At 42.8% G+C, this 26,190-nt stretch overlaps 1 protein-coding gene across 1 annotated transcript; it reads right to left on the bottom strand.

Moving 5' to 3' along the window:
• Nucleotides 1–395: 395 nt before the first annotated feature.
• Nucleotides 396–25,837, bottom strand: ROPN1 (rhophilin associated tail protein 1). The gene is made up of 6 exons (XM_004327089.2): nt 25,549–25,837; nt 10,781–10,908; nt 7,294–7,411; nt 5,858–6,019; nt 1,223–1,398; nt 396–693 (listed from the first exon to the last, which is right to left on the bottom strand). Exons 2-6 carry the CDS (start codon nt 10,894–10,896, stop codon nt 627–629), a joined length of 639 nt encoding a protein of 212 aa, XP_004327137.1. The 5' UTR covers nt 10,897–10,908; nt 25,549–25,837; the 3' UTR covers nt 396–626.
• Nucleotides 25,838–26,190: the final 353 nt, after the last annotated feature.

Here is a 26,190-nt window from a genome sequence, read left to right as displayed (position 1 = left end):
TTGTATAGGCCCAGAAGCTGGCATAGTTCCTGCTTAGGGTTGCTAGGTGTAGCAAAAGAATAAAACAGAAATTCCTAAAAAATTATTATTTATCCAAAATTCAAATTTAACTGGGTGTTCTGTATTTTATCTGGCAATCCTATCCCTGGCATACAGCTAACCTCAGTTAATATTGGTGAGTGAGTGAATGAATGAATGAATGAATGACCATCAAAGCAACAAACGAAGAAATAAACGGGTAAAAACATGGATTGACCATGTAAAAGCTACTCATGTAAATTATGCCTAACAATTATAAAACATCAAAACTGTGTCTGGATAACATTCTACCTTTGAAAATCTGACAGCCTGGCTTTCACCTGAGATGCATTTTCTATCAATGCTTCATCAGCTACTTTACTCAGTATCCATGTGGGAAGAAAACCAATCTTCTGTTAATGGACGTGTTTGGTTCCAACAATTTTACATCACAATTCCACACATTTCTGATTTCATATGTTTGCCTAATCGTTTATTAGTGTGTACCAGTTTCACAGGAAAATTGACATTGGATGGTGTATGCGGTTCAGTCGTTGTGAAGCACACTCGTCTCTGTATCTTCCTTTAAAATTGCCAAAACTGTGCTTTTATTCCAGCCGAACACTGGGGTTTTGGGTAAAGTCACTCACCTTGATTAAACCATCAGGACCAATACTGTTTGGGAAAAAATAGATATTTGGGGGTTAGCTCATTTAACAATTAATCTTAAGAAAGACAATATATAAATAACTCTCTCCCTCCAAATTAATTCTGCTGTGGCTCCTGCCCTCATCACCCTCTATTTCTCGGAACTCTGGACTGCCTTTTCCTCCTCCTCCCCTCCTACCCCACTGGTCAAACCTGAAAGGGAGCCAGAGTCACCTACTGTGCTTGCTGAGACACAGCCACTGGGCCCCACCCCCAGAGTTTCTGATTTGATGGACTCAGGGTGCAGCCTGAGAAATCCCATTTCTAACACGTTCCCAGGTACTGCTGCTGCTGGTCTGGGTAGCACTCTAAGAATCACTGTTCTATACCATTCTTTCTCTTCTGTTTCTCCTTCTCTTTCTGATCCCTATTTATTGTTCTTCACAATATGCCTCTGTTCCCAGAGCAGTATAATACAGTAACTTCACTATATCTTGGCCTGCTATATTTGTTTTCCGCACACTCTTTCCCCTCCAATTGGTAAATGTTTACTTACATTTCCCGTTCAATGTAGTTGAGCATTCGACTGACATGTGATGCAGAGATCTCCCCATCCACTTCAGCGATATATGTGTAGAGAAACTGGAAGGTGCTGAAAGGGATCCGGGGAGGGCCACCATCGTGGTCAGATGATAGCACTTCACACACTATCTTGAGGGTTCTGGCAATGGTCTGTAAAGCCATAAGGTTAAATGAGGAGAAGGTCACTATTCCAAACTAAATTCCTAAGATCAGTTTAGATAACGACAAAGAAACGAACACCTTGCTCTCGTAAAATAAAGTGGGGATGATGTAATATTCTGGAAAGCTTGAATTTTTTACACCCAAATGTCATTTAACTCAATCCCAAAATATTGAGTATCTACTGGGTGCCTTTCTTTTTCCTTTCCTTTCTTGGTTGGAGGGATACTTTCAAGGAATTAAGTTTATAAGCTGTTGAATGCTTTAAGACATTTATTACTTTAATTAGAATAATCTCACTAAAGGAGGGGAATTTGCTTTTGTAATCTACAAAATTAGAATGATTTCTTCCTACTGACCTGCAGTCTTCTCTCTAAGGGGCTGAAATGATTAGTCTAGCTTGTATACTCCAGTGAGACACTTGGAGCAATGCCACAGGAGGGGAGCAGACCGCTTTCATTTCCTCTCTCCTGCCCTTGAGAGTTCTCTCCTGGAGGTCATCATGAAGCACTGTGTGAGGCAGTGTGCCAGGCCCTTCCACAAAGGAGGGTGGGAGGGTGGGCACACAGGAGGCTGGTAAGAGGTTGTCAGAGAGGATGGGAGGCCACATGCATGACTTGCGGTCAGCATGACAGTGATTTTGGGTAGTTTTGTGAGCATGTGTGCACTGAACTTCCCAATTTCCATCTATAGCTCATCCTCTCTGCTTCTAAAAAAAAGCCTACTCCCCTATTGCCTTTGTTCTGTAGTCCTCTTCCTACAGCCTCATCCAAATTGGGGTGCTGTTATGGGCTGAGTTATGTCCCCGCAAAATTCATATGTCGAAGCCCTAACCCCTAGAACCTCAGAATGTGACTGTATTTGGAGATAGGGCCTTTAAAGAGCTAATTAAGTTAAAATGAAGTCATCAGAGTGGGTTCTAATCCAATAGGTCTGGTGTCCTTATAAGAAGAGATTAGGATGCAGAGAGAGAGAATGGGGGAGAGAGAGAGACCAGACACATGCATGCAGAGAGGGACAACCACGTGAAGAAAGAGGGAGATGACAGCCATTTACAAGCCAATGAGACATCTTGATCTCAGACTTCCAGCCTCCAAAACAGTGAGAAAACAAACTGCTGTTGTTTAAGCCACTGTGGTACTTTGTTACAGCAGCCTTAGCACACTAATAAAGGTGCTTTCTACCCTGAACATCTTTTATTGATTATTCAGATAACTCAAATTCTATTGCCCTTATATGATTTTCAAATATTTAATAAACAGATGAATGGATAAGAACTCTCTAGACTGGAGCTTTTTGGTAAACTTAAATAACTCGAAAGTAGACAGAGATCTGCATTCTATTGCACAAGAATTTTTGGTCAGATGGGGATCCACTCCATAGAGATAGCCTGTAAGCATCTTACAAGCCTCATTTTCAAACTCAGAGGCGAAAGGCTCAGAAAGTGAATTATTTGCTAACAAAACATGCCCTTCCTTCCAGTGAACACGATTACACGATCTCTTCTTGTATATGATTGGTAGGTATTCTAGAGGAAGGAGTGGTGAAGGGGAAGAGGAACACAGGTCTGCATACTGTAGCAATGTGAATCACATGCAGATTCGGGAAGTAAATGCACCTGCTTCCTAAAATTCCTGCCATTAGATTCTCCTATAAGGAGGGGGCTGGATTTTCCACATGGCCCAGAGATCATGGCTGGCTGGTGAACTGGCAAAGAAAGGAGGGCATTTCTGGGCTTGCCTCCAAGAATGTAGCAATTAGCAAGAGTGCCACCCTCCTCCAGATGGTGACATCCTGACCACCCTTACACTTAAGTTCCCAGCAATAGTCCAACACAAACCAAGTGGGCAAAATGGGATGGGCCCTGGATCCATAGGGCACCCTTTATTTACAGACTAGTGTTTCATGCTGACTTCACCTCTAGGTATTCTTTTTTTTTTTTTTTTTTTGCGGTACGCGGGCCTCTCACTGCTGTGGCCTCTCCCGTTGCGGAGCACAGGCTCCGGACGCGCAGGCTCAGCGGCCATGGCTCACGGGCCCAGCCGCTCCGTGGCATGTGGGATCTTCCCAGACCGGGGCACAAACCCGTGTCCCCTGCATCGGCAGGCGGACTCTCAACCACTGCGCCACCAGGGAAGCCCTAACCTCTAGGTATTCTTTGACATAGGGATGATGGGGAGCAAAGTCAGACACCTGAGTGCCTCTCAGAATTGGCGGGCTCCACTGTCATCCAGAGCCAGGCCTGATGGTGTCTCTGTGGAAGCAGAGAAGGTGGAATTGAACCACAGGATGTTGGAGATCAAAGGACCTCACGGAACATCTAGGCCAACCTCCCCGTTTTAGCAGGGAGGTAGAAAGAATTCACCTCATGGTTTCCTCTGCCCAGTTTGGGTGGCAGCCATATCAAAGTAAACCTTACAGCTGCAGAGGGAGGGTTGGAATCTGATTTTCCGAAGTCACTCTTGGTTACTGTGAGGTATGTGGACAAGGAGAGGACCCAGACACCTCCAAGGTGCTGAGCGGCTGTGACACAGAGCATCAAAGGCAGGGAGCAGTTGAGGGCAACCCAGAAGAGACTTAAAGAGGCCCTGAGCACCAGGGAGAACGGAGGTGAGCTGGCTGGGGGACCGTCGTGCTGTGAGAGAGACCAAAGACTTCAGCTGCACAGCTAGTGACCACACAGATGAGTATTTCCAGGGAGACAAGGGATGCCAGAGAGTGGGCTTCTCTGGTGGCGCAGTGGTTGAGAGTCCGCCTGCCGATGCAGGGGACATGGGTTTGTGCCCCGGTCCGGGAAGATCCCACATGCCGCGGAGCGGCTGGGCCCGTGAGCCATGGCCGCTGAGCCTGCGCGTCCGAAGCCTGTGCTCCGCAACGGGAGAGGCCACAGCAGTGAGAGGCCCGTGTACCGCAAAAAAAAAAAAAAAAAAAAAAAAAAGAGATGCCAGAGAGGACCAAGGGATGTGGGAACCCTCCTCCTGGCTGCTCTGTGATCCCAGCATCACCACTTTCCTTGAACAACTGCCACCTTGAAGAGAGGAGCAGTGAGGAAAAATCTGAGAGACTGAGCAATTCACCTTGAAGCTGTTTTCAGTTATTGCAGCAGATGAAAAGTCCTGGGTTGTGTTGAATCTACTTATTTTCTTACTCCACCCTTCACGGGTAGGGTAGATGGGGAAGAGCAGGATTAACGACAGAGAAAGTATTGGTACACTTCCCCCCTCCTTGGACGTCTCTGAATATGGTGTGAGTAAACTTGTGACCCCGTGAGAATTTCATAACACGTGCCCATTTTTTATTTCTCCCCTGTGATTTTCCCCAATCCTTGGGGCTAATTCCACAGAAGGGTGATAGTGCTGACTGGCAACTTATCTGCCTCTGCTGCTGAGAGTAGTTTATTCATTGTGTAAGGGTGCTAGAAAGGGCAGCGAAGAAGGAAAAAAAAAAAAAACCCCACAAATGGCCTCTCCTCTCTAAAGAAATAATTATGCTGAAAGTTCAGCAGCAGCCACAGGAAAAGTTGGACTACAGTATTTCTGGTAACTTTTCTCACTAACAAAAGTGTCTAATGTGCATACCTAGGATATTCGAGAAGAAAGAACAAGATTGTATTTAAATATACTGAATGACTCAAACTACCTTTTTCGTACCATTTAGTTTTGGCAGAGGCCGTAATTTTCTCATTAAGTTTTAAACTTGTATGTATTTCAGGGATTTAAAAAAATCATTTTTCTGACTCATTTTCATTTAAGTTATTATAATAGTGTTTGACAAGAGTGAGTCCACATATAAGATGATACCTAAAGCTTTTAAGTATGTATATGAACTGGTTTCTTTAAAACAGGAAAACGGCTTTTGCCGTTGTCAATCAAGTCAAATTTGGAAAAGGCATGAATTTGTATGAGCATCCTGCATCCCTGGGGATGTCAGGACTCTGAGTCTGGAAATAGCCTCATCTCTCCTTTCCTGCTCTCTTCTCTCTGACTTTTCTATCCAATTATGCTTATCAAATAGTAGTTTTCGATAAGGCTGCACCTCTTTTTAAAAATCTCTATTGGTATATCTTCTAGGTGTCTGAAACCCAAGTATAAGCCCATCTTCTACAGCTGGCTCTTGGTTACCTTAAGGAATATGAATGGAGGGAGTGGAGTGGTAATGGAAATAAACCTAAGTGCAGTGACTGAAATTCATAAATAATCCCAAACCTGCATTTTAGTTGACCTCTCCCCAGAGCCTGATGACAGCTTTCCCCTCCCTCCTCCTAATCCCTGCTTCTGGCTGATGAGCAGAGAAATGACCTCAATTCAGAGAGGAGAAGGAGTAGACAAGAAGGGGCACACTCCTCATGAACCCTGGGGAGTTGACTGTGTGTTCTTACCAGCCCTCCCCGCCTCCGCCAGGTCCCTAGAGATTTTCCCTTAAGGAACAAAAACCATTAAAGCTAACTTACAACTCCAAGAGAGCTGCAAGAAAGGGCGAGAAACTTCAGCCACTCAATCTCCTTCATGAAGCGGCCCACGTTCATCACACTATTAAACAGGTCGGGTGGGAGATTCAGCACCTTCCACATCTGGGCCAGCTCATCTGCTTGGACGATCAGTCTGCCAGCAACCTGCGGGGCCGGGGACAGACACAAGACAGGGAATGAGGGACAGGACAAGAGAAGGCCCTGAGAAACCTACCCGGGGCAAGGCCTCGGTTCTCCTAGCACACAGCAAGGGGTGGGGGAAGGTGTCAGGGGTCAACAGAGACTCTGTTTGGCAGCTCTCTTTGTAAGCGTAGAGAAATATTCAGCCTAGTGAAGAACGTGCTGAGATGTAATCGTTCAAACTTCAGGTATCAGAGTTATGGGGGAAACATACATGTATATTACACTTTAATTTTTTTCTAGTGCTTTTATTATCTGCTGTTTCATCCCTAGGTTGTCCCTGTAAGGCAGATAAAGCAGCCCGAAAATGAAACCAAGGGGCAGAGAACTTGTCTGAGAGCACTAATTAGTGGTGAAACTAGAACTAGATGTTAAATCTCTTGCTTCTAGACTCCGCTGAGTTCTTTGCACTAGACTCTGAATGCATCGCTCACGCTTTCCTGGGAATAACGTGGGGTCTGTGGTCTGGATGCCTAATGTTGCTTGGTCCCAGGTACCTCGGATCTCTGCCATGTCTACTGCACAAGGTGCTTGGTGGTCAAGAGGGAAGGGCGCAAATGGCCAGTTGTCGGCCAACGATGCAATAATGGTGCAGATGCCCCAGTGAAGTGCTACTACACCTTCCCTGGTCCTCCGATTCCAGTGAAATGCTAAGCCTCTGGGACCAAGGCAGTCGGCTGAGTCAATCCTGAATCACCCCAAACCTCTTGGTCCTGGATCCTAAAGTGAGGTATAGTAGTGCTAAGCCATTTTTCTTGGGAGTTGGCCAAACTGCAAGCTTTCTCAAGACAGACCCTCCTCATCCATTCACAGGACAGCTCCCAGGACGATATGGCTGTGGAGAGAGCCTAAAAGCTAGGCTATGTCTGCACCTGGGGTAACTGGGGAACTATAATATGGCCCTCCCCAACTGTGATTGGCATCGTATCTGGGCTTGATCAGTAAGGGAGACACTGGCAAGGCATGTGGACCTGCACTTTCTGGAGAGAAGGAATTCACATTGCATTGAGCCCCTGGACATTCTGCCAGCTTCAGGACGACATGGGATGACCCAACTGACAACTCAGCTTGCAGCCTATTTCACCATGATTCCTATTTCCCCACGGGAAGATTTACTCTCAGTGCATGGTTTAGTGAATTTTAAGACAATGGTGAGTGGCCAGGTGACTTTTGTCTGTACGCACCCAACCTTGACATCGTCCCTACATCCCCCCTCCGTGCTGCCGTTTGGCCCTTACCCGAGAATGCAGGATCTTTAGCAGGTCCGGTGTAAGCTCAGCCCAGTTAGACAAAGTCACTCGCTCAGACCAGTCTCTCACCGGAGGAACCTCTCCACGGGACATAGCCCCAAAATAACTACAAGAAAAAAAAGTTGGGGGGCTAGGGGGAGCAGCCTCTACCTCAGTGGCCTCTGGAGGCTTTGGGAATCCCCTCTCCCTTTTCTTTGAGGGAAGGGATGGAGGAAAGAACATTTATTAAGTGGCTTCTATATGCCAGACACTGTTTTTAGTTCATTTATGTACAGGAAAAGCCTGAATGTGTTACTTTACACTTAAGGTATAGAGATGGCTTAGGGAATAAAAAGATTTGTTCTTCTCTAAGGATGAGGAGTACCAAGTGCTTGGTATGGAATTCCCTGAAGCGTATTAGGTCTGGGTATTTTTTTCAGTCATTCCCTCCTGAGTGTTTTATATACATGTGTGCACGTGCACACACATACATACACACATATAGGCATATGTATTGAGACAGATAATATATTGACAGAAGTATTGTATATGTACATATGCATGTCTATTTTATGTGTATGTATATTAAAGGAGAGAGAAAATTGTCATTTTAAATCCCCCACTCTTTTTTATGAAGGAAGAATCCTAGTACTTGGAGGAGATTTTTCTTTCAAATATAAAAGTCTTTATGCTTGGTACGATGGCCATCTACATACTTAAAGTTGGTCTTAGGTAGTAGTAGGGGTATGTAATCTTGGAAAGAGAAGTTGGAAGAAGATTAAAATGACTTCCATAAGAAAGGGGAGGAGATGGGGTGCTCTGGGGGGTGAGCCTGGAAGGGTTTCCAGCTGGAGGAAGTGAGGCTTGGGGCTCCATCGGGGAGGGGAGAGAAGTTTGGCAGGGCACTAATGGAGGCTCAGGTGAGAAGACAAGCGCAAAAAGGGTTTGAGATGAACTCACGTGGGGTGTGTGCTGTAAAATCCTCCTCTATCTTCCTTCAGAAATTTCAGTAACATCTGCCTGCCCATCAGTGCTTTGTGGAATGGACTTTGTTTTGGTGCAGTGTGGACAAACACTGAGCCCTGTTTGGGGATTGATCTATGATGGGAAGAGGCTGCCTGCTGCAGAGATTGGACACGAGCAGTTGATACTTGGGGCACCGATGCCATATGGAAGGGCCTGTCTTCATCAGAAGCCTTGTTATTGACTACCCCTGGATCACAGCCTCTGCCCCCTCTCTTATTAATTTTATTTTATTAATTTCTCCAGATCCAGGTAATATAAAAAGAATACAGAGGGAATTTTATAAAAGCCATACAATGATGGGGCAAACCACTCTTTGTCTCTAAGCCACTGCACAATGCAGAGCAACGGCTTCCAGTACCAAAACACCTTCCAGGCACCCGTTGGAGGTCACCAGCAGGGGGAGCAGAAGAAATACGTTCAGGTGACCTCTACCGATGTGCATGAGCAGTCTCCGCAGACAGGTCAGTGGTCGGGTGGGTGTGGCTCAGCAGCGATGTCTTTGGACCTTGTAGCAGAGTTGGTTAGAGAACGTGGAAATGAGGCTGTAGTCATGGATTTCATCCTCTATGGTTTATTTAGCGTCTTCTGCAGTGAGCAGTTCCATGGTTCTTCAAATTTGTGTGGTCACACTTACCCACCACAAGTGTGGTAGATGGTTTCTTCATGGACAACACATATGCAAGGAAACTTTTGCTTGTGGTGAATTAAGTAGACATTTCATCCGGGAAATACTTTGTGGAGTTTTACCTCTAAAATGCTGCAGGTTTGTAAGTTACATTAAACTGTCTGACAAGTGCTTTCCGTGTCTGAATACATGGAGAGTGTTCTTAGATCATGTTCTCCTTTTTCATTGCAGTTAAACTACAAACTGGTTCTTCACAGATATCTAAGACATTTATAGCACATGATACAATATGGGGGAGCAAGCAGACTACAACAGTGGAATGTTTTCTCCCATAAATGTCAGGGACAATGCCAAGAAATGTCATTTTTCTTGCTATAAAAGCAGTGCAAGAACAATAAAATGGGGTTTTAAACTATCGTATAGTATAGAACAAAGTCTGTCTGAGTGTGCCAAAAGAAATTAGTCTTCTGACGCTAAAATTCAATCTTAGAGGTAATATATAAAATTTAGACTAGAAAACTAAACAGAGTTCATTACTAGGCAAAGCAACCCTATTTGTGTCTATTTTTATGAGCACCACAGGCTTATTTTCCTTCCATTTGTAAAAGCTTCGTCCTAGCCCAACCCAGGAACCGGAGACTGTGTGAGGCTCCTCTTAGATTGCGTCGTGAGCCTTCTCAAAGGTGTCCGCACCTTCTTCTCACCACCTGCCCACCGCACCTCCTCAACCTCATGCTGTGGACATTCTCCCCTCCCCCAACCCACCAGCTCCACTCTGCAGCCTCTCATTCCTCATCCCCCTCTCCCACTGAAGCCCTATAAGGAGGTCATCCCCAAGCAGTAAAAATCGCCTGAAAATGGTCCCCGGGAGGTCTGGTCAGCTCCTAACTCCTGCCCCAAGCCTCAGTTCCCCAGTTCAAGCAGGCACTTTTTGTCTAAGAAGCCATTTGGTAGCCGGGAGGCTTTGTGTGTGAAGCTCTTTCAGCCTCAGCCAGCAGGTATTGTGTAAGCTCCTTCCATTGAGCAGCCTCTGGAGGTGTCTCCTGAAGGAGGACACCTGTGGTGGAGGCACGCTGTTTGCAGCCGAGCCGGTGCTCCGCCTGTTCCCATCACGCTTGCCTCGCTTCTCCAGAATGCAACGTGTACTGTATGGACATCCTTATGCTGAAGGAACGTATTAGTTCAAAGACACAGTCAAGAAAATAACAATTTCCCCAAAGACAAGATACAAAGTGTCTGGCTGGGGCGCAAGAATGAGTTTTAACAGCAGTAGAGGAAGGTGTCCCATTGAAGGAGTAAACTCAGGAGCGAAGCCACTTGGACTGATCCCACACAATCCTCCACCTGGGCTCATCACATCGCTCCCCCACAGGTGCACTGCTGCCATCTAGTGGTTAAACCTGAGGATGAGGCCCTGGTTTACACCAGGGAAAGGCAGGCTAAGCTCCGCGGGATTCTGAACCCTTCTTTGCACTGGGACGGGGGTGGGGGAGGGGTGGAGGTGGAGGGCAGGGACAGGGTGGAGTGTGCGTGTGTGATGTGATGTGGTAATCTGACTCTTGCTGATTGCCCTAGGACACTGCCTATAGCTCTGGCGTCCTATTGCTCAGTATCGTTCCCTTGGGGGAGGGTCTCCATCCTCGCCCGGTTTGCTGTATTTACGTGTGGATTTTAAAGCACCAAAGCAATGCAAGAACTGAACATCCCAAAGAGTATGCCGATCAGTCCCGACTCCCAGGCTGCAGCCGTGACAGCCTCCTCAGTTTTCCAAGACCTTCCCTCCTCCACCCCCTACCTCCACCTCCAATGGGAACCACGGGCTGGAGGTGAGAAAGGAGTACGTACTCGGCGGCCCACTGGATGAGATCTTGCGGCTGGGTCCGAATGGCGGCTTTGGTAAATTGCTTCAGCAATTCCGGCAGCTCCGGGGGGATGCATATTTGCTTATGTGTCTGAGGCATTGGTTGGTTGACCTATTGTCGGGGTTGGGGGTGGGGAGGAATAAACAAAATAAAAATCTTTGAATCATAAAATGACAGGAATCTTGGATAGGAGGTCATCCAGCCTCTGTTAGACACTCTCAGTATTGGGGAGTTCACTATCCCACAAGACAGATCTCCAAGGTTAGAAAGTGTTTCACTAATCCCTGCTTTTTGTTGTTGTAATTCCTTCATTTACATAAAAAACACAGAATACTATTTGTTCATTAAAAAGTAGATATTAACAAGAGTAAGCAAAAATATCCCTGGTGATATCCCAAAATACTGGCTGTCTCCTTCCAGAATTTTTTCAGTGTAAATATATATTTGTATATATAAAAATGGGGACATACAAAACAGCTTATTTACTCAACATCTTATCATGACCATTTCCATATCATACAACTCCTGTTGGCCCAATAAGCATCGTAGCAAAATTTACTCTGTGAATCCTCTATTACGTGACGTTGGGTTACGTATTTCCAAATAAAAATAATCATTAAACAGCCATTTGATGAACATCTCTCTGTACATTTGCAGGTACTCATCCACTTTTATTGTAAAAGAGAAACTTGTATATTTCACTCAAAAAGTTCCAGGACAAATTGAAACAAAACATGAAAATCCATAGATGGTATGCAACACTATACACAAATAAGCAGCAGGTGAAAAGTCTTTGCTTTTAGTAGAGAAAGAGAGACTAGATGTTCTGAAAAGCCCTGTCTCTTCAAAACACCTGGATACGAGACAAATCTGAGCAAATGTACCTTTCAAATTGCCTTGCTGAGCTTGCAAGAAAGCGAGGGAAATCCTCATGTGCCAGATAAGTGAGTAAAGCAGAAACCAGTGTGGAAAGCAAATGAAGAAATTAGGGCTGACTTGGGGGCAAATGTAGACACCAGGAACTTGAAGCTTTGAGACAAATGGCCAGGCAAGGACTGAAGAAGTAAATAGCTGAACGGAAGACTCTCTCATCCCCCCAAATCTGAAACCCTCCAAGGCTCACACACTTTCAGTGTGAAAGGGTGGGACTGAAAATATCTGCCTAATGGCAGGAGGGAAGAGGCACAGAAATATTTCTCTCTTGCTGCTACTTACTGGGGGAGAAATAGTCTTCCACGAATTTGTAGCCACAATCTAGGTCTAAGTTTTAAATTTATACCACCAGCCTGGTTGGGAAATCCCAAGACAAGAAACCAAAGTGGCCTCAGGTTGGTGGTACTCCATTATCTTTTACTTTATGTTCTTTTATTTAGAGGAAGAAGAGTGTAAAGATATTAATTTTAAACTTTGTAAAAAGTCAAGTACACATGGCAAAATTTCAAGAGTAATTACTATAAAAGTAATATAACCACCAAATCAGTAGAAAGGAGAAGAGGAATTAAAAGCACTAACAACACAAAACAAATTGATCCAAAAGAAGGCAAGAAAGGAGGGGCTGGGGGAAGCATAGGAAAGGTGGCTAAACAACATGATAGAGGAGAACCCATATATATCAGTAATCACAATAAAAAGGAAAGGTCTTAAATGTGCCGGTTAAAATACAGAAATTATCAGACTGGATTTTTAAAATATCCAGCTGTAGGCACATCTGAAAAGACACAAGGACCAGAAAGACTGAAGGTAAAAGGATATATGGATAAATAGGCAAATAATAACCAAAAGAAAGTTGATGTAGATGTGTTAATACCAGACAAAAGAGACTTTAAGGCAAAATGCATTATTAGGAATAAAGAGGTCACTACATAATATTAAAGCTTCAATTCATCGGGAAGATAGCACAGTTCTCCATGAGTGTGCTACAGACATCACCAAGGGTGAATCTCACGATGCTGGGTGGAAAAAGCCGTATATTGTTTAGGGTCACAAATATAATAAGAACAGTATTACAAGAAATTTAATTATAAAGAAATATAAGAAAGAGCAAGGGATGATAAACACAAATTCAGAATGGCATTATCCTCGGTAGGGGAGGGAGAGGGATATCATTAGGGAGACACAACAGGAGTTCCAACACTATTAGTAATGTTCTGTTTCAAGCTGGATGGTAGCTGCCTACATGTTTGTTTCATTATTCTTTCTGCCTAAATTTACATTATGCATTTTATTCGTATGTATGAAATATTTCATAATTTAAAAAGAGTTACTGCTACAAGTTGATTGTTTCTGATAACTTTTCATTCTACCTAGCAAAGGACAGTGACTTATTTTGCTCATATTGTCGGATATATATATATGTGGTAAAATATACATAACATAAAATTGACCACTTTAACCATGTCTAAGTGTACAGTTCAGTGGCATTAGATACATCCGTTGTTGTGCAACTGTCACCACCGCCCATCTTCACAATTTTTTCATCTTCCCAAACTGAAACTGTGCCCATTAAACAGTAACTCCCATTCCCCTCCCCACAGCCTGGCAACCACCATTCTACCTTCTGTCTCTATGAATCTGACTACTCTAGGGACCTCATATAAGTGGAAACAGACAATATTCATCCTTTCGTGTCTGGCTTATTTCACTTAGTATAATGTCTTTAAGGTTCATTCATGTTGTAGCATGTGTCAGAATTTCTTTCCTTTTTAAGGCTGAATAGTATTCTATTGTTTGTATAGACCACATTTTGTTTATACATTCATCTTTTGATGAATTGTTGATGAGTTGTTTCCACCTTTTGGCTATTGTGAATAATGCTGCCATGAACAGTACCTGCTCCAGTCCCTGCTTTCAATTCTTTTGAGTATATACTCAGAAGTGGGATTGCTGGATCAGATAGTAATTCTAATTTTAATTTTTTGAGGAGCCACTGTACTGTCTTCCACAGTGCCTGCATCATTTTACTGTCTGCATATATTTTGACAGGACCTTTTAAGTTGTTGTGCAATTGTTTGATTTCTATTCTGAAGGCTCAATGGCCTCATGTCAATAGAAGGATGGTCCAACTCTAATTAAATAGGCCTCCATGACAATACTAATGATAACCTTTGTTGGTATAGAGCAAATATAAGAAAGCCTTTACTTCACCTTACTGCCTCTTCTAACAGCTGTTCTGTGATCTCTCTTCATTTTGGGGCACAGACTGTCTAGTAAGTTTTTCATACCTAGTCTTTTTCTTCAATGCTCAATCCTTGTTTAATCTCGTGCAACTTTTTCTGCTCTCACCATTCCATTGGTCCCTTAAAGTCATCAATTACATCTATTAACTTCTTATCTGTGCCAGATGAGATAATCCTGTGCTAAGTATTCCGTATACATTTTTTTTCACTTAATCCACAACATATCCATATGAGGTAGGTGTATTATCACCATTTTACAGATGACGATGAAACTAAGAAAGACGATAAAACCTTTGAAATGACACGTAACTAATAAGTAACAGGCAGGATTTGAACATACACAGTCTGAGGCTGGAGATGGCCAGTTAAACATGGCTGTCATCTTTTCTTGAGGCTTTCTCTTTTTTTGATGTCATACACTATTCTTGTTTTTATATTTTCCTCAGCACCCCTCCTGTCTCCATAACTCTTCCCCCTTCCTCCTGCTAAGCAAGACTTAGTAATCTTCCCAAAGCTCAGTCTCTAGCATTCTGCCATTCTTGGAGAGCTCACATCTACCACGAAACAGTATTGATGACACTTGTTGGTCCGTCCTGGACCTCTGACCTGTGCTACATTTCACACTCCTTACTGCTTCCAGGACATCTCCACTAAAACTCATTCTCCATCTCCCAACTAAGTCCTCTCTCCAGATTTGTTTCAGAACACGATACCACCATTTCCTCAGTCATTTGGTCTCTATTCTCCTTAATCTGTTGACTCTGTCACTGAATCTCATTGATGTTTCCTTGGAAATGCGTCTCCAAACTCATCCCTTCCTCTCTTTTTCCACTTCTTTTAGTCTGGTTCGGTCCCTCGCCTCCTTACGGGCAACCCTGTCTCAGGTCATTCTCTGGTCTATTCTGGCCGGTGTGTTGGGATCTATCTTCTACTGTTGTTAATAGGTGAGAGAGCCCAGCTCACAAATGATAATCATATTCTGACTTTCAAGGTTCTCCATGATTTATACATGTAATTTTATACTATAATTTTTTTAATATAATTTTTTACTAGTATTTACGAACACAAATTTCTAACGCATAGTCTACTCTGGGCACTTTCCAAGAAATTATATACTCAAAGCTTAACACTTTCTCATCCATTGTTAGCAGTACCTATCCTCAGTATGTTGCTAGTTCTGGCTGGCTTACTTGAGGTGCCCTCCCTCTTCCTTGCCATCTGTTAAAAACCTGCACAGCCCGGCCAAGGTTCATCTTGAGTCCATACTATGCCATAAGCCTTCCTACAAAACTTGAGTATCATCAAATATTATTTGTAGTACACATTTTACCATTTTATCCTATTCTGCCTTTATAGATCTCTAAAGCTGAGCTTCCCAAAAGTGGTCATGGCAGAATGGGTTACAGGTGTGCCATGAGAGAGACTCATGGTTGTAAACTTTTCATAGTGATAACAAAATTTACAACCATTTTATAACCATTCACAAATTTATAACAGTTGAAATTATATTTGGATACATATTTTGCTCAGTCAGTAAACTTCCAGATTTCAGTAATTATTGTTTTTGCACTTAAGGTTTTATGCAGAGCACCTGCCAGCAGAGATGCTTATATAGAATTTCACCCTTTAACCACCATGTTAAAACCATCTCTGTAAGTCTGATTATTGTTTTAATTGCAATGTATTTATTGTCAGTGAAATCTTTTGCGCATAAGTGTTTCAAATACTTAGTTCTTCCTTTGATTTAATTTGCTCTTATTTTTTAAATTATTTTCTCCCCGAAAAGAAGGCATATTTTCATCATCATCATCATTTGTCTCTGATAAAACATAATTGATTTTGTTTATTTTTTTAAATTGTGGCTTGATTTATAGGTTTATTTATCCTTGGCTTTTGATGTAAAATATCCAAAATCTGATTCTAAATGGAATTTTATAATGACATTATTTGTTTATAGAAATAAAAAAATGTTTGCTTCTAAAAGCAAATAATAGTGGAAAATTTAATTGGTTCAGTAAAGGGACTGTAGGTCTTTAATATTCTTATAAAAATATTTTTCAAAATATTTTAACTATACTTGAGTATAAGTAATATTTATATTTTGTGGAAAATTTAGCATTTTAATTATTAAATGGTAATATTTCTAAAAATTCCCCTTATCAAATACTTAATTTTTCAAAAGTTTTGTGATTTATTTAAAAATATTCTTAAGAAAATGGACAATCTTATTTTCTCTGAAAACTGATTTGTTGTAGTAAAAAGTTCTGTAGTCTCCTTAAGTATTTTAAATATACGATTTAGTTTCCCACTATAAAGGGTAATTTTAAATTAAATATTAAAGTCTAATTATAGTTTCATACTTCTTAGAGTTTCACAGACATATACATGTAGTCAAAAATATAAATTTAGGGGGCTTCCCTGGTGGCGCAGTGGTTGAGAGTCCGCCTGCCGATGCAGGGGACGCTGGTTCGTGCCCCAGTCCGGGAAGATCCCACATGCCGCGGAGCGGCTAGGCGCATGAGCCATGGCCGCTGAGCCTGAGCGTCCGGAGCCTGTGCTCCACAATGGGAGAGGCCACAGCAGTGAGAGGCCTGCGTAGCACAAAATATATATATATATATATATATATATATATATATATATATATATATATATATATATATATATATATATATATATATATATATATATATATATATATATATATATATATATATTTAGGGCTTCCCTGGTGGTGCAGTGGTTGGGAGTCCGCCTGCCGATGCAGGGGACGCGGGTTCGTGCCCCAGTCCGGGAAGATCCCACATGCCGCGGAGCGGCTGGGCCCGTAGGCCATGGCCGCTGAGCCTGCGCGTCCGGAGCCTGTGCTACACAGCGGGAGAGGCCACAGCAGTGGGAGGCCCGCGTACAGCAAAAAAAAAAAAAAAAAAAGAAAAATTTAAATCACTTATTAGACAAAATAGTGAGGATTATTTCAAATTTAGATTTGTTTGCTCTGATAATTTTTTTCTTTACCCAAATATCTGCCTAAATATCTCATTTTCATGGAAAAGTTATCAAATGAAAAAACTTGTGCCAAGTAAATTATGCCAGAGGCTTAATAGAAAATATCTATATTATACAGATAGTCTTTTGAGAGATTAATTCTTAAAATTTTTGAGCTCAGCACCCCTTACATTCCTAAAAGTTATTGAGGACCCTAAAGATCTTTTGTTAATGTGGGTTATATCTTGCAATATTTATCATTTTAGAAATTCAAAAATATTTATTTTAAAATAAAAATAACTCCTTTATATGTTAACATAAGTAACATTTTTATGAAAAATAACTATAGTTTCCAGAAACAAACAAACAAAAATCCTTAATGAGAAGCATGGCATTGTTTTACATTTTCTGAAAATCTTTTAACGTCTGGCTTAATAGAAGACACTTAGATTCTCATATCTGCTTTGCATTCAATCCGTTTGATTTAATTCAATCACACATCATATAGCTTCCGGAAAACTCCACTGTACACTCTTAAGAAGGAGAGTGGGGAGGACATACAATGTCTTAGTATTATTACAAAAATAGTTTTACCTTCATGGATTCCCACCTGTTCAGTGGGACTGTTTACAGCAGTGTTTACAGCTACAACAGTAGTTTGCATCAGATTGGGTTCAGGAAGAACTAAAGCCAAAATGTCTCCCACAATTACAGAATCACTCATTTTAACAGCCTGCCTAAGAAATGACCATGTGTGGAACCAAATGAAGCAAAGGAAATATAAAAATGGAATATTACTATTAGAAGATGCATTGATGACAGTCTCTACAAGACCAAATCAAAGTGTTTCCCTGAAGGGTGATGAATCTACAGATGTTAGTAACAACGTTCAGTTAATAGCACTAGTTAGAATCCCTGGAGAGGAAGGCTTGGAAGAATATTGATTTGCCAGAAAGTACCAAAACAAACTACTCAGGATCAGGTATTTGGAGTAGGAACTAAACACTTTAAAACAAATAAGATTTTCTGGATTATGCAAGCAAAACGGTTTCTGTACTGGTGGGAAAGCTGTGATGGCAGGGAGGTGGGAAGGCTTTATGGCGTATCTGTTCTCCATGTTCTGAACACCTGAGATGCAAGACATTGTTTTGTTCACATAGAGCTCTTGTCTGTACATTTGCCTATAGATGTGAATTCCATATTAAAGGATGTTGCTAATAAAATCCAGGCTGCTATGGTTCTGTCTGTTTTTAGCTTTATGTGAAGAAACAGTCTGCCGTCTCCTACTAAGTCACCGATCAAAGGAAAAGCTTTCCCTCCCCCACCCTGGAGGTTAGGAGCTAAAAGAGGAATTGAGAAATGTCAATGATCCTTATTGCAGAATTGTTGAGGAGAGTTTCTTGTCTTCAGAAAACTGGCTTAATTGGCATTTTCGAGCACCAGAATGAATTTAATCAAAATCACAATGAATGTGTGAAAATATAATAAAGTGTACCAACAATGCTCATAGATTCAAAGAAAACATGAGGTTAGAAGTAGTTTGGGGGGAGTTTAATATTTCTAAATTCAACTCTAAAGAAGACTGGTAGCAAAACATCTGTTAGGTGTCACGTTACTTGGAAAAACATGATATAAAAAGTTTAAGTGCATTAGAAATCCATTCACATTATCCTAAGAATTTCAAAGACAGAAGAAATCACATTATTCAGATCCAAAAAAAAACTATATTGAATTTTTCATAAGCTCCATATAGACCTCCCAAAACCCTACAGTGTACCCCAGTGTGCTTTATAAAGATTTCTGTGTGCCTTGACGTTGAAAAAGGTTAGGAAGCTCTGGTGTAAAGTCTAGTTTCAAGCACCCCAGCTGAAAAACTTTTAAGTTTTGTTGTTTTTTTTTTTTTTTTTTTGTGGTACACGGGCCTTTCACTGCTGTGGCCTCTCCCGTTGCGGAGCACAGGCTCTGGACGCGCAGGCTCAGCGGCCATGGCTCACGGGCCCAGCCGCTCCGCGGCATGTGGGATCTTCCCGGACTGGGGCACGAACCTGTGTCCCCTGCAACGGCAGGCGGACTCTCAACCACTGCGCCACCAGGGAAGCCCCTGCATTGATCTTTGCCATCCCCCCAAAACACATTTCTACTTCTTATTTAATCTCCAGGGAATGACTTTCTCCTCATGCCCTTCCTGAGTGAGATCAAGGATGTCAGAATGAAGTCACACTGCCATCCTCTGCCACCAGTCCAACTCTTTGACCTCATAGTCTTTCCTCTACTGCTTGAGCTCTTAGTTCTTGCCTTGTCCAAGACCTGAGGAACCAGCATTTGACCCTCTACATTCTCCTCCGGGCACTGTCTGGCCTTCTCTTTAAAAACATTTTTTTTTTTTTTTTTTTACTTTACTATCTTTCCCAATGGTCTAATTCTCTTTTTCACTGTCAGACTTCCCAAGTGCACTAAGGACTGACTCTCTTTCCTCTCCACATGATCCCCCCTCCTTTAACCTCCCAGAAAGCTTCCATCTTGATTATTATTCTGAAACTGCTTTCATAAATGTAAATATCACCAGTCTCCCTGACTGCTACATCTAGTGAGTTTCCCCACAACACTTCTTCTTGGCTTCTGTATTGCATTTGAGAAATCGATCCCTCTCTGATGAAACACCTCGCTCCACTGGGTGATGGTTGTACAGAGTCTTGCTTGCCCCAACTCTCTGCATGTGTACAAGAAAAGAATGTTTACTCTGCAGTTGTTGGGTGTAATGTTCTATATATGTTAAGAGGTTTAATCGTGTAGTTCAGATCTTCTATATCCTTATTGATTTTTTTGTCTGCTTATTCTATCAGTAACTGAGAGGAGTGTTTTTAAAATCTCCATCTATAAGGTGGTTTTGTCTATTTCTTCTTTTAGTTCTGTCAATTTTTGCTTGATAAATTTTCAATCTCTGTTATTAGCTGCATAAATATTAAGGATTTAAAATTTTTTTCCTCTTGAATTTAACCTTTATCATTATGAAATGCCTCACTTTATTTGTCTTAAAGTCAACTTTGCCTGCCAGTTTTCTTTTAAGTTTTGCAAGATTAAAATTTTTCTAAACTTTTCCCTTCCATGTTTTGGTATCTTTTTGTTCAAGGTGTGTATTTTGTAAACAGCTAAAAAAAATACTCTGAACAGTTTGTCTATTAATTGCCTCCTTTTTTTAAAGGGCATATTCACTGAGTATAGAATATCTAGGTTAGCAACTTTTCCTTTCAGCACTTTATGTAATCCCATTGTCTTTTGGTCTCCATTGTTAAAAATAAGCCAGTTCACCTTGGAAGGGCTCAGCACCCTCCTGGAATTTGAATTGATCCAGTACTCGTTGCTTCTAAAGCTCCCTGATGTATTTACAATACCTTAAAAAATAATTTTTCTAGATTTTTAAATTTGTTGCAGTGGGTGGCTTGAGCTGCTGCAACCTACTATATTCTAACTAGAAGTAGAGGCATTTTGGGGCCTTTAACCAGAGCCCTATGCTGATGACTCCCAAATCTGCAGTTGCAAACTCTCAACCATGCTACAGTCATATCCACCATGTACCTACTGTAGAATCCCTCTTTTCCATAAAAGCATCCAAAACAAACTTCTTTTACTCTCTCAATTGCATTAGTCTGATATATCATGGCCATTTTTATTCATCCTTCTCTTTCATTCCCCATTTTAGTCCCAGTGGACTTAAAAAAAAAAAAATCTGTCTGGAAAATAAAAAGGAACATCTTTCCCAAAAAAGGAAGGGACTTAATTTGACTTACAATATAATTCAATATCTTCAATTTACAAGTGAGAGAATTGATGTACAAAGAGGTGAAGTGATTGGCACAAGCTAACAGTTTCTGTTGGAGCTGAATCAAGAACGTAGGTCTCCTTCATTGCTCTTCCCATACTATACCATACTGCTTCTCTCAGAATAAGGCAATTACACATCATGGATTTTCTCTAGGGCAACCCTACTTTCAAACATTATGTTTGACTCTCTCCATAAATTACTGAAATATCCTGGCTATTCCCATTTGCATCATGAAAAGTACATTTTTAGCACCCTGAAGTGGAACAAAAATTATTTGTCAGAGTATGTTGTAATTTTTTGTCCTGAAAATATGATTATTGTCTTGTTAGCCATATTCCATACAGTTCCAAAGAATGGAAGGGGGCCCAGCGTTAAGAGAGGTTTGAAAGTCAATGCACATTCCTTATCTCATTTAATCCTTATATCCATCTATAGGTAGGTTCTAATATTATAATCATTTTCCAATGCCAGGAGATCGAGGTTTAGTTTTCCCAGATAAAATGTCTTAACCACTCATGTTATCACATCACTTTCTAAAACCTTTAGTGGATCTTCATTGCTTTTCTCATCAAAATGATGGCCTGTCTGACTTTCAAGCTCTCCGTGATTTGTCTTATTCATATTAGCTTGCCTCTCCAACTTTACTTCACAGAAGTCTGGATCCTTTTCTACCCTGGGCCAATCCCTGGATCAAGCCAACCCAGCATTTGGATGCCAACAGCAATATTGCTAAGAGCAGTCCTACCTGACCTTGTCCTTTTTTTTTTTTTTTTGAGTAGTGGTTTTTGGCTCTGTTGTTAGCAAATTTCTCCAAATTGCTTATATATCATGCTAGTACCACCTCTTGAAAGTTATGAGTTCCACATGTTTATTATTTAACAAGTGAACAGTTAACCTCTTTCGAAGTGTCTTAACTTAGGCATGTTCATATTTCAAAGATTTCCCCCATGTTTATATCATGGTCCACAAGCCCAGGGACACTGTTTACAGACTGCTACGTTAACTGTGCTCCCTAATCACAGTCATGGAGCGTATGGAACCCACAAGAGAAGCCCCTTCTTCCTCCGGGAACACACCCCCTGACTTTGGGACCTGGCATACAAACCTGGAGCCACCTTAACCTTGTCTTTCATGTAAATGAAAGTCTCCATTTCTTCAGAGTGAAGAGTCAGAATATTCCCCTACATCATTTCATCCATTTACTTGTTTTCTCTATTTCTGATTTCATCATAGCATTCCTATGATACGGGACTCAAAGTACATAAGGGCTGTGAGGGGTGAATGCACCATAGTTTTCAACAAAAGATCAGGGCTATGTTTCTCTCCATTCTTCTTTTTTTATTTTTTCTGGCTGTGTTGGGTCTTCATTGCTGCGCAGGGGCTTTTTCTAGTTACTGCGAGTGGGGTCTTCTCTTCGTTGCGGCGTGCAGGCTTCTCTTTGTGGTGGCTTCTCTTGTTGCGGATCACGGGCTCTAGGCATGCAGGCTTCAGTAGTTGTGGCACACGGGCTCAGTAGTTGTGGCTCACGGGCTCTAGAGCACAGGCTCAGTAGTTGTGGCGCATGGGCTTAGTTGCTCCGCGGCATGTGGGATCTTCCCAGACCAGGGATCGAACCTATGTCACCTGCATTGGCAGGCGGATTCTTAACCACTGCGCCACCAAGGAAGTCCCTCCACTACCATTACTGATGATGTTTAACATTGCACTTGGCTTGTCTGACACAAAACACAGATTCCATAGGGCAGATCAAACTCTAGTGAGGAAGCACTCTTGACCATGAAACAGGAGACCAGGACTCTGGTTCTGGGTCTATCTTTGACTTAATTATGTGATCTTGGACAAACAATCCAATAAAACCTATGTGTCAGCAATAGCACTGAATAAATACTGGGATACAGAAATAAATTAGTCACACACCCTGCCCTCAGACAGCCCATAGGCCAGTGGAAGAGACTAACAGGAAAATCAGTGATTACAATAGGGTATGGTAAGTACTAGATATAGGAGAACAGAAACTCCTAGATGAGGCATCTAACTCATCTGAAGACTGGAGAAGGTGGTCAGAAAATACTTCCAAAATAGTGATGATATTTGAACAGAGACTTGGGGAAGCCTGGTTTGTTCATTGCTGTTATTCCCAGCCCCAGAACAGTGCCAGGTACAGAGTAGGTATCTGATCAGAGCAAGGAGGGAATTCTTTGTGGCTAGGACTACTTAGACAAAGGGGTGGAAGTGTCAGAGAACATGGAGAATTCAGGGACTCGTGAGTAATTATGGAGGGCTAGAGTGGATAAAGGGGGGGTGGCTGTGCCTAAGGCTGGAAATATAGCCCAACACCAGAATATAAAAGGCCTGGTTTGCCATGGTAAGGCTTTTGAACTTTATCTTAAAGGCAATAGGGAGCCACTAGAAGATTTAAGCACTAGAGTCACTCGATCAGATTTTGGTGTTCACTTGATGCTCCAGTTATCAATTGATTTCCTCTCTGCTCCACATTCACCCCGCATTGCCTCCTCAGCAAAAACAGACCTGGGTCTTTTAGTTTTCCTTTGCCAGCTGGCATAATGTTAAGCTTTGTCAGTAGAGGGCGCTGGAGGGATACTGGAGGAGGAAGGGGCTTCTCTTGTGGGTTCCACATGCTCTTCCTGTTAAGCTCCAGGACCGTGCGGTTTCCCCAGTGCTGGGATCCTGCAGTGCACAGCTTCTGGACCATCTGCAGTATGTAATCTCTTAAGTGCCCGATGGCTGCAGTGCACAGCAGTCAGCAGTGCCCAGTGGCTAGCTGCTTCCCCTGACACCTCTCTTGGGAAGCCTTGCAGCAGAGTACAGCCAGTGTACTTTCACCTTTTCATGGATGGCTTCTTTGGCATCCCAGACAGTGGATTTCTGGCTGCCTGGAACCTCAGCAACTTCTCTGCCATCTAATGAGCTGTGGTTACACCCTCTGTGACACACTCTTGGGAGGTCATCTCTCTCTTGGACGATCTATCTCATGGGTAGTGATTGCTTCATGTATCTGTGATTCCTGTATACTTTGGATCTTTATGTCTTGCTAACCAATCTTCCATTACTCCAATCGATTATAGTTAAAAATTAGTTATATTGAACTGTCTTTGTTAAATTCTTGTATGATTTCTATCTCTTTGCTGGACTTGGAAACACACATTGACTGAAAGCTGTGGAGATGCGCTGAAGAGAGTGGAGTGAAGCTTTACGCAGGGAGCCTGGTTAGGAGAATATGGCAGCCCTTTTGGTGACAACTCTGGAGAGCATCATTGCCTTGAAAAGCAATTGCAGTGGGGAGGGATAGGAGAGACAGGGGCTACAGGACTTGGTAACCACTGGGGGAGATGGATGAGAAGAGAGAAGAGTTTAGGGCGACCCCCTACTTCTCAAGCTTTGATGACTGGGTAGATGGTAGCACCGCAGTACAAAGGGCAAACACAGGTCAAGTTCCCCTCCCGTGTCCCCATGGATCTCTCAGGACTTCCATGCACTTTTGAGCCACAGAGACTTAGGATCATAGACTCCTTAGGTTGGAAAGGCAATGAATCCCAATGTTTTCTTTTTGGCAGTGTGGACCATTTGTTCACATCTGATAAAAGAAGTGGAGAAAGGTCCATTCTATCTTAACATTCCATGATTCCAATGCTTTGTGAAGTTCTTTTCTGTTCTTAAAGCTCTCGTTATGGTAGGCCTTCCTCAATTGTCCATTCATTCTAGCCCTGCCCCGCCAAATCTTAAAATTCAACAGATTTCCTCTTATGCCTCCCAACTTGGAAAGGCAGGCCAACACGTATGTGCTGAGTGCTGAAGAATATAGGTCTTATCCAATATGAAATATAGGTTCGTTTCTGCAGTTTATTTGGTTTTATTGGTGTGCTCTAAACAGGGCCTCAACTATATAAACGAAAGCCTGCAGTTACCTGACTGAAAGGCTCCAGACACCAGAATCTTGGAGGGAGTTTCTATGAACTGCTCTTAGAACCAAGGACCAGGCAACTGTATGTACTTGCTTGGGTTTGGAATAGGAGATGATGTGTTTTGGACACATGGTTTCCCTTGCCTGGATGCACTCCTCACCTTTCCATAGGTTCTCTGGGTCTCAGATCAGCTTTCCCTGACCTCTCTGTCAATTCCCTTATACCCTCTCAGAGCATCACTTAGTCACCTCTCCTTGGTAGCACTTAGCTCAGCTCTAATTTTACATTATTTGTGTGATTTTTTGATGAACACCTGCCTCTCCCAATAGACTGTAAACTTGAGGGCAGGGACGGTCACTTTCTGCTCACAATAGAATCCCCAGTGCCTAGCCTGGTGCCTAGAATACAGTCAGTTCTCAATATATATGAGGAAAATGAATGAATGACAAGCGGTTTATAAAGTACTAGTCATGTCCTTTGGCCCTCATGGCAATCCCGCCGTAGGTATTCTTATATCCATGTTAGAGATGAAAAAGCAGAGGTTTGTCTAGTCAATGGGAGGATCTGATCCCAGATTCTATTGTGTTTCCAAATCACTGCCCCCCGTGTAAGAAATCATAAAATGGTAGCTCTGAGTATAAAATATACATATACTTTGGGTAGAGAGCAGTAATCATCCATCGTTACGTTCTCTTAAAGATCACAGTCCCCTCCTCTTGCTTTGTGAACAAGAGGGGTTCAAAATCCAGGTGGGCCCATCGGGCAGGACTCTTCCCTCCGACCCGGGCGGCCGTCGGGGCGCTCAGGGTGCTCCCCTCCCTCCACTTCCCCTCAGGGTGGTTACCTGAGGCTCGCTCCCAAACTGGCTATCAGGCACCGGCACCAGCACCGGGCGACACCTGGCGCCTGGCCTCAGGCGGGAGGTGTGGGGAGAGATCCAGCCCCTCGCACCTTCTTCGGGCGCAAAGCAGCAGAATGTGGGCGGGGAAGGGCGGCACCGGCCTCAGCCTCAAGGCGCAGGAGAGGTGGGGCAGGACCCGGCTTTGTTAGCTCTTCGCCTTCGCCTGGCAACGCGGACGCCGGCTGCGCTGCCTGGCAACCGCTGCCACTGGGGCGCGGGCGCGGGCGCGACCTCACCGAGCCGCCCCCGCTCCCCACCCCGCGGCTCCGCCCCTCCCGTCTCGCTCAGGCCTCTGCCACAGCCTCCAGCTCAGTCTGGGTTCCCGAAGTTCCGCCCGGGGCGGGGCTAGGAAACTGAGAACTGCTTCGGGTTTTTTTGTGTGTGTGGCAGGACCAGACGACCTAGCGGTTTAGGGATGAGACTGGGGGCGTTGAGAAACCTGGGGGAATGTGTAGCAATTTACAGTGGGCTTTTGTACATTAGAGAGCAGAAGTGGAGGAGTTTTCAGTGATTTTTTTGGCTTGCGGAAAGTGAGCACGTGAGGGGAAGCCCTGGGGAACAATTGTCACAAGCGCTTCTTGCAGT

This window comes from Tursiops truncatus, chromosome 4 (genome assembly GCF_011762595.2).
Source record: "Tursiops truncatus isolate mTurTru1 chromosome 4, mTurTru1.mat.Y, whole genome shotgun sequence".
Classification (NCBI taxonomy): Eukaryota; Metazoa; Chordata; class Mammalia; order Artiodactyla; family Delphinidae; genus Tursiops; species Tursiops truncatus.
This window is presented reverse-complemented; position numbering and strand designations above follow the sequence as displayed.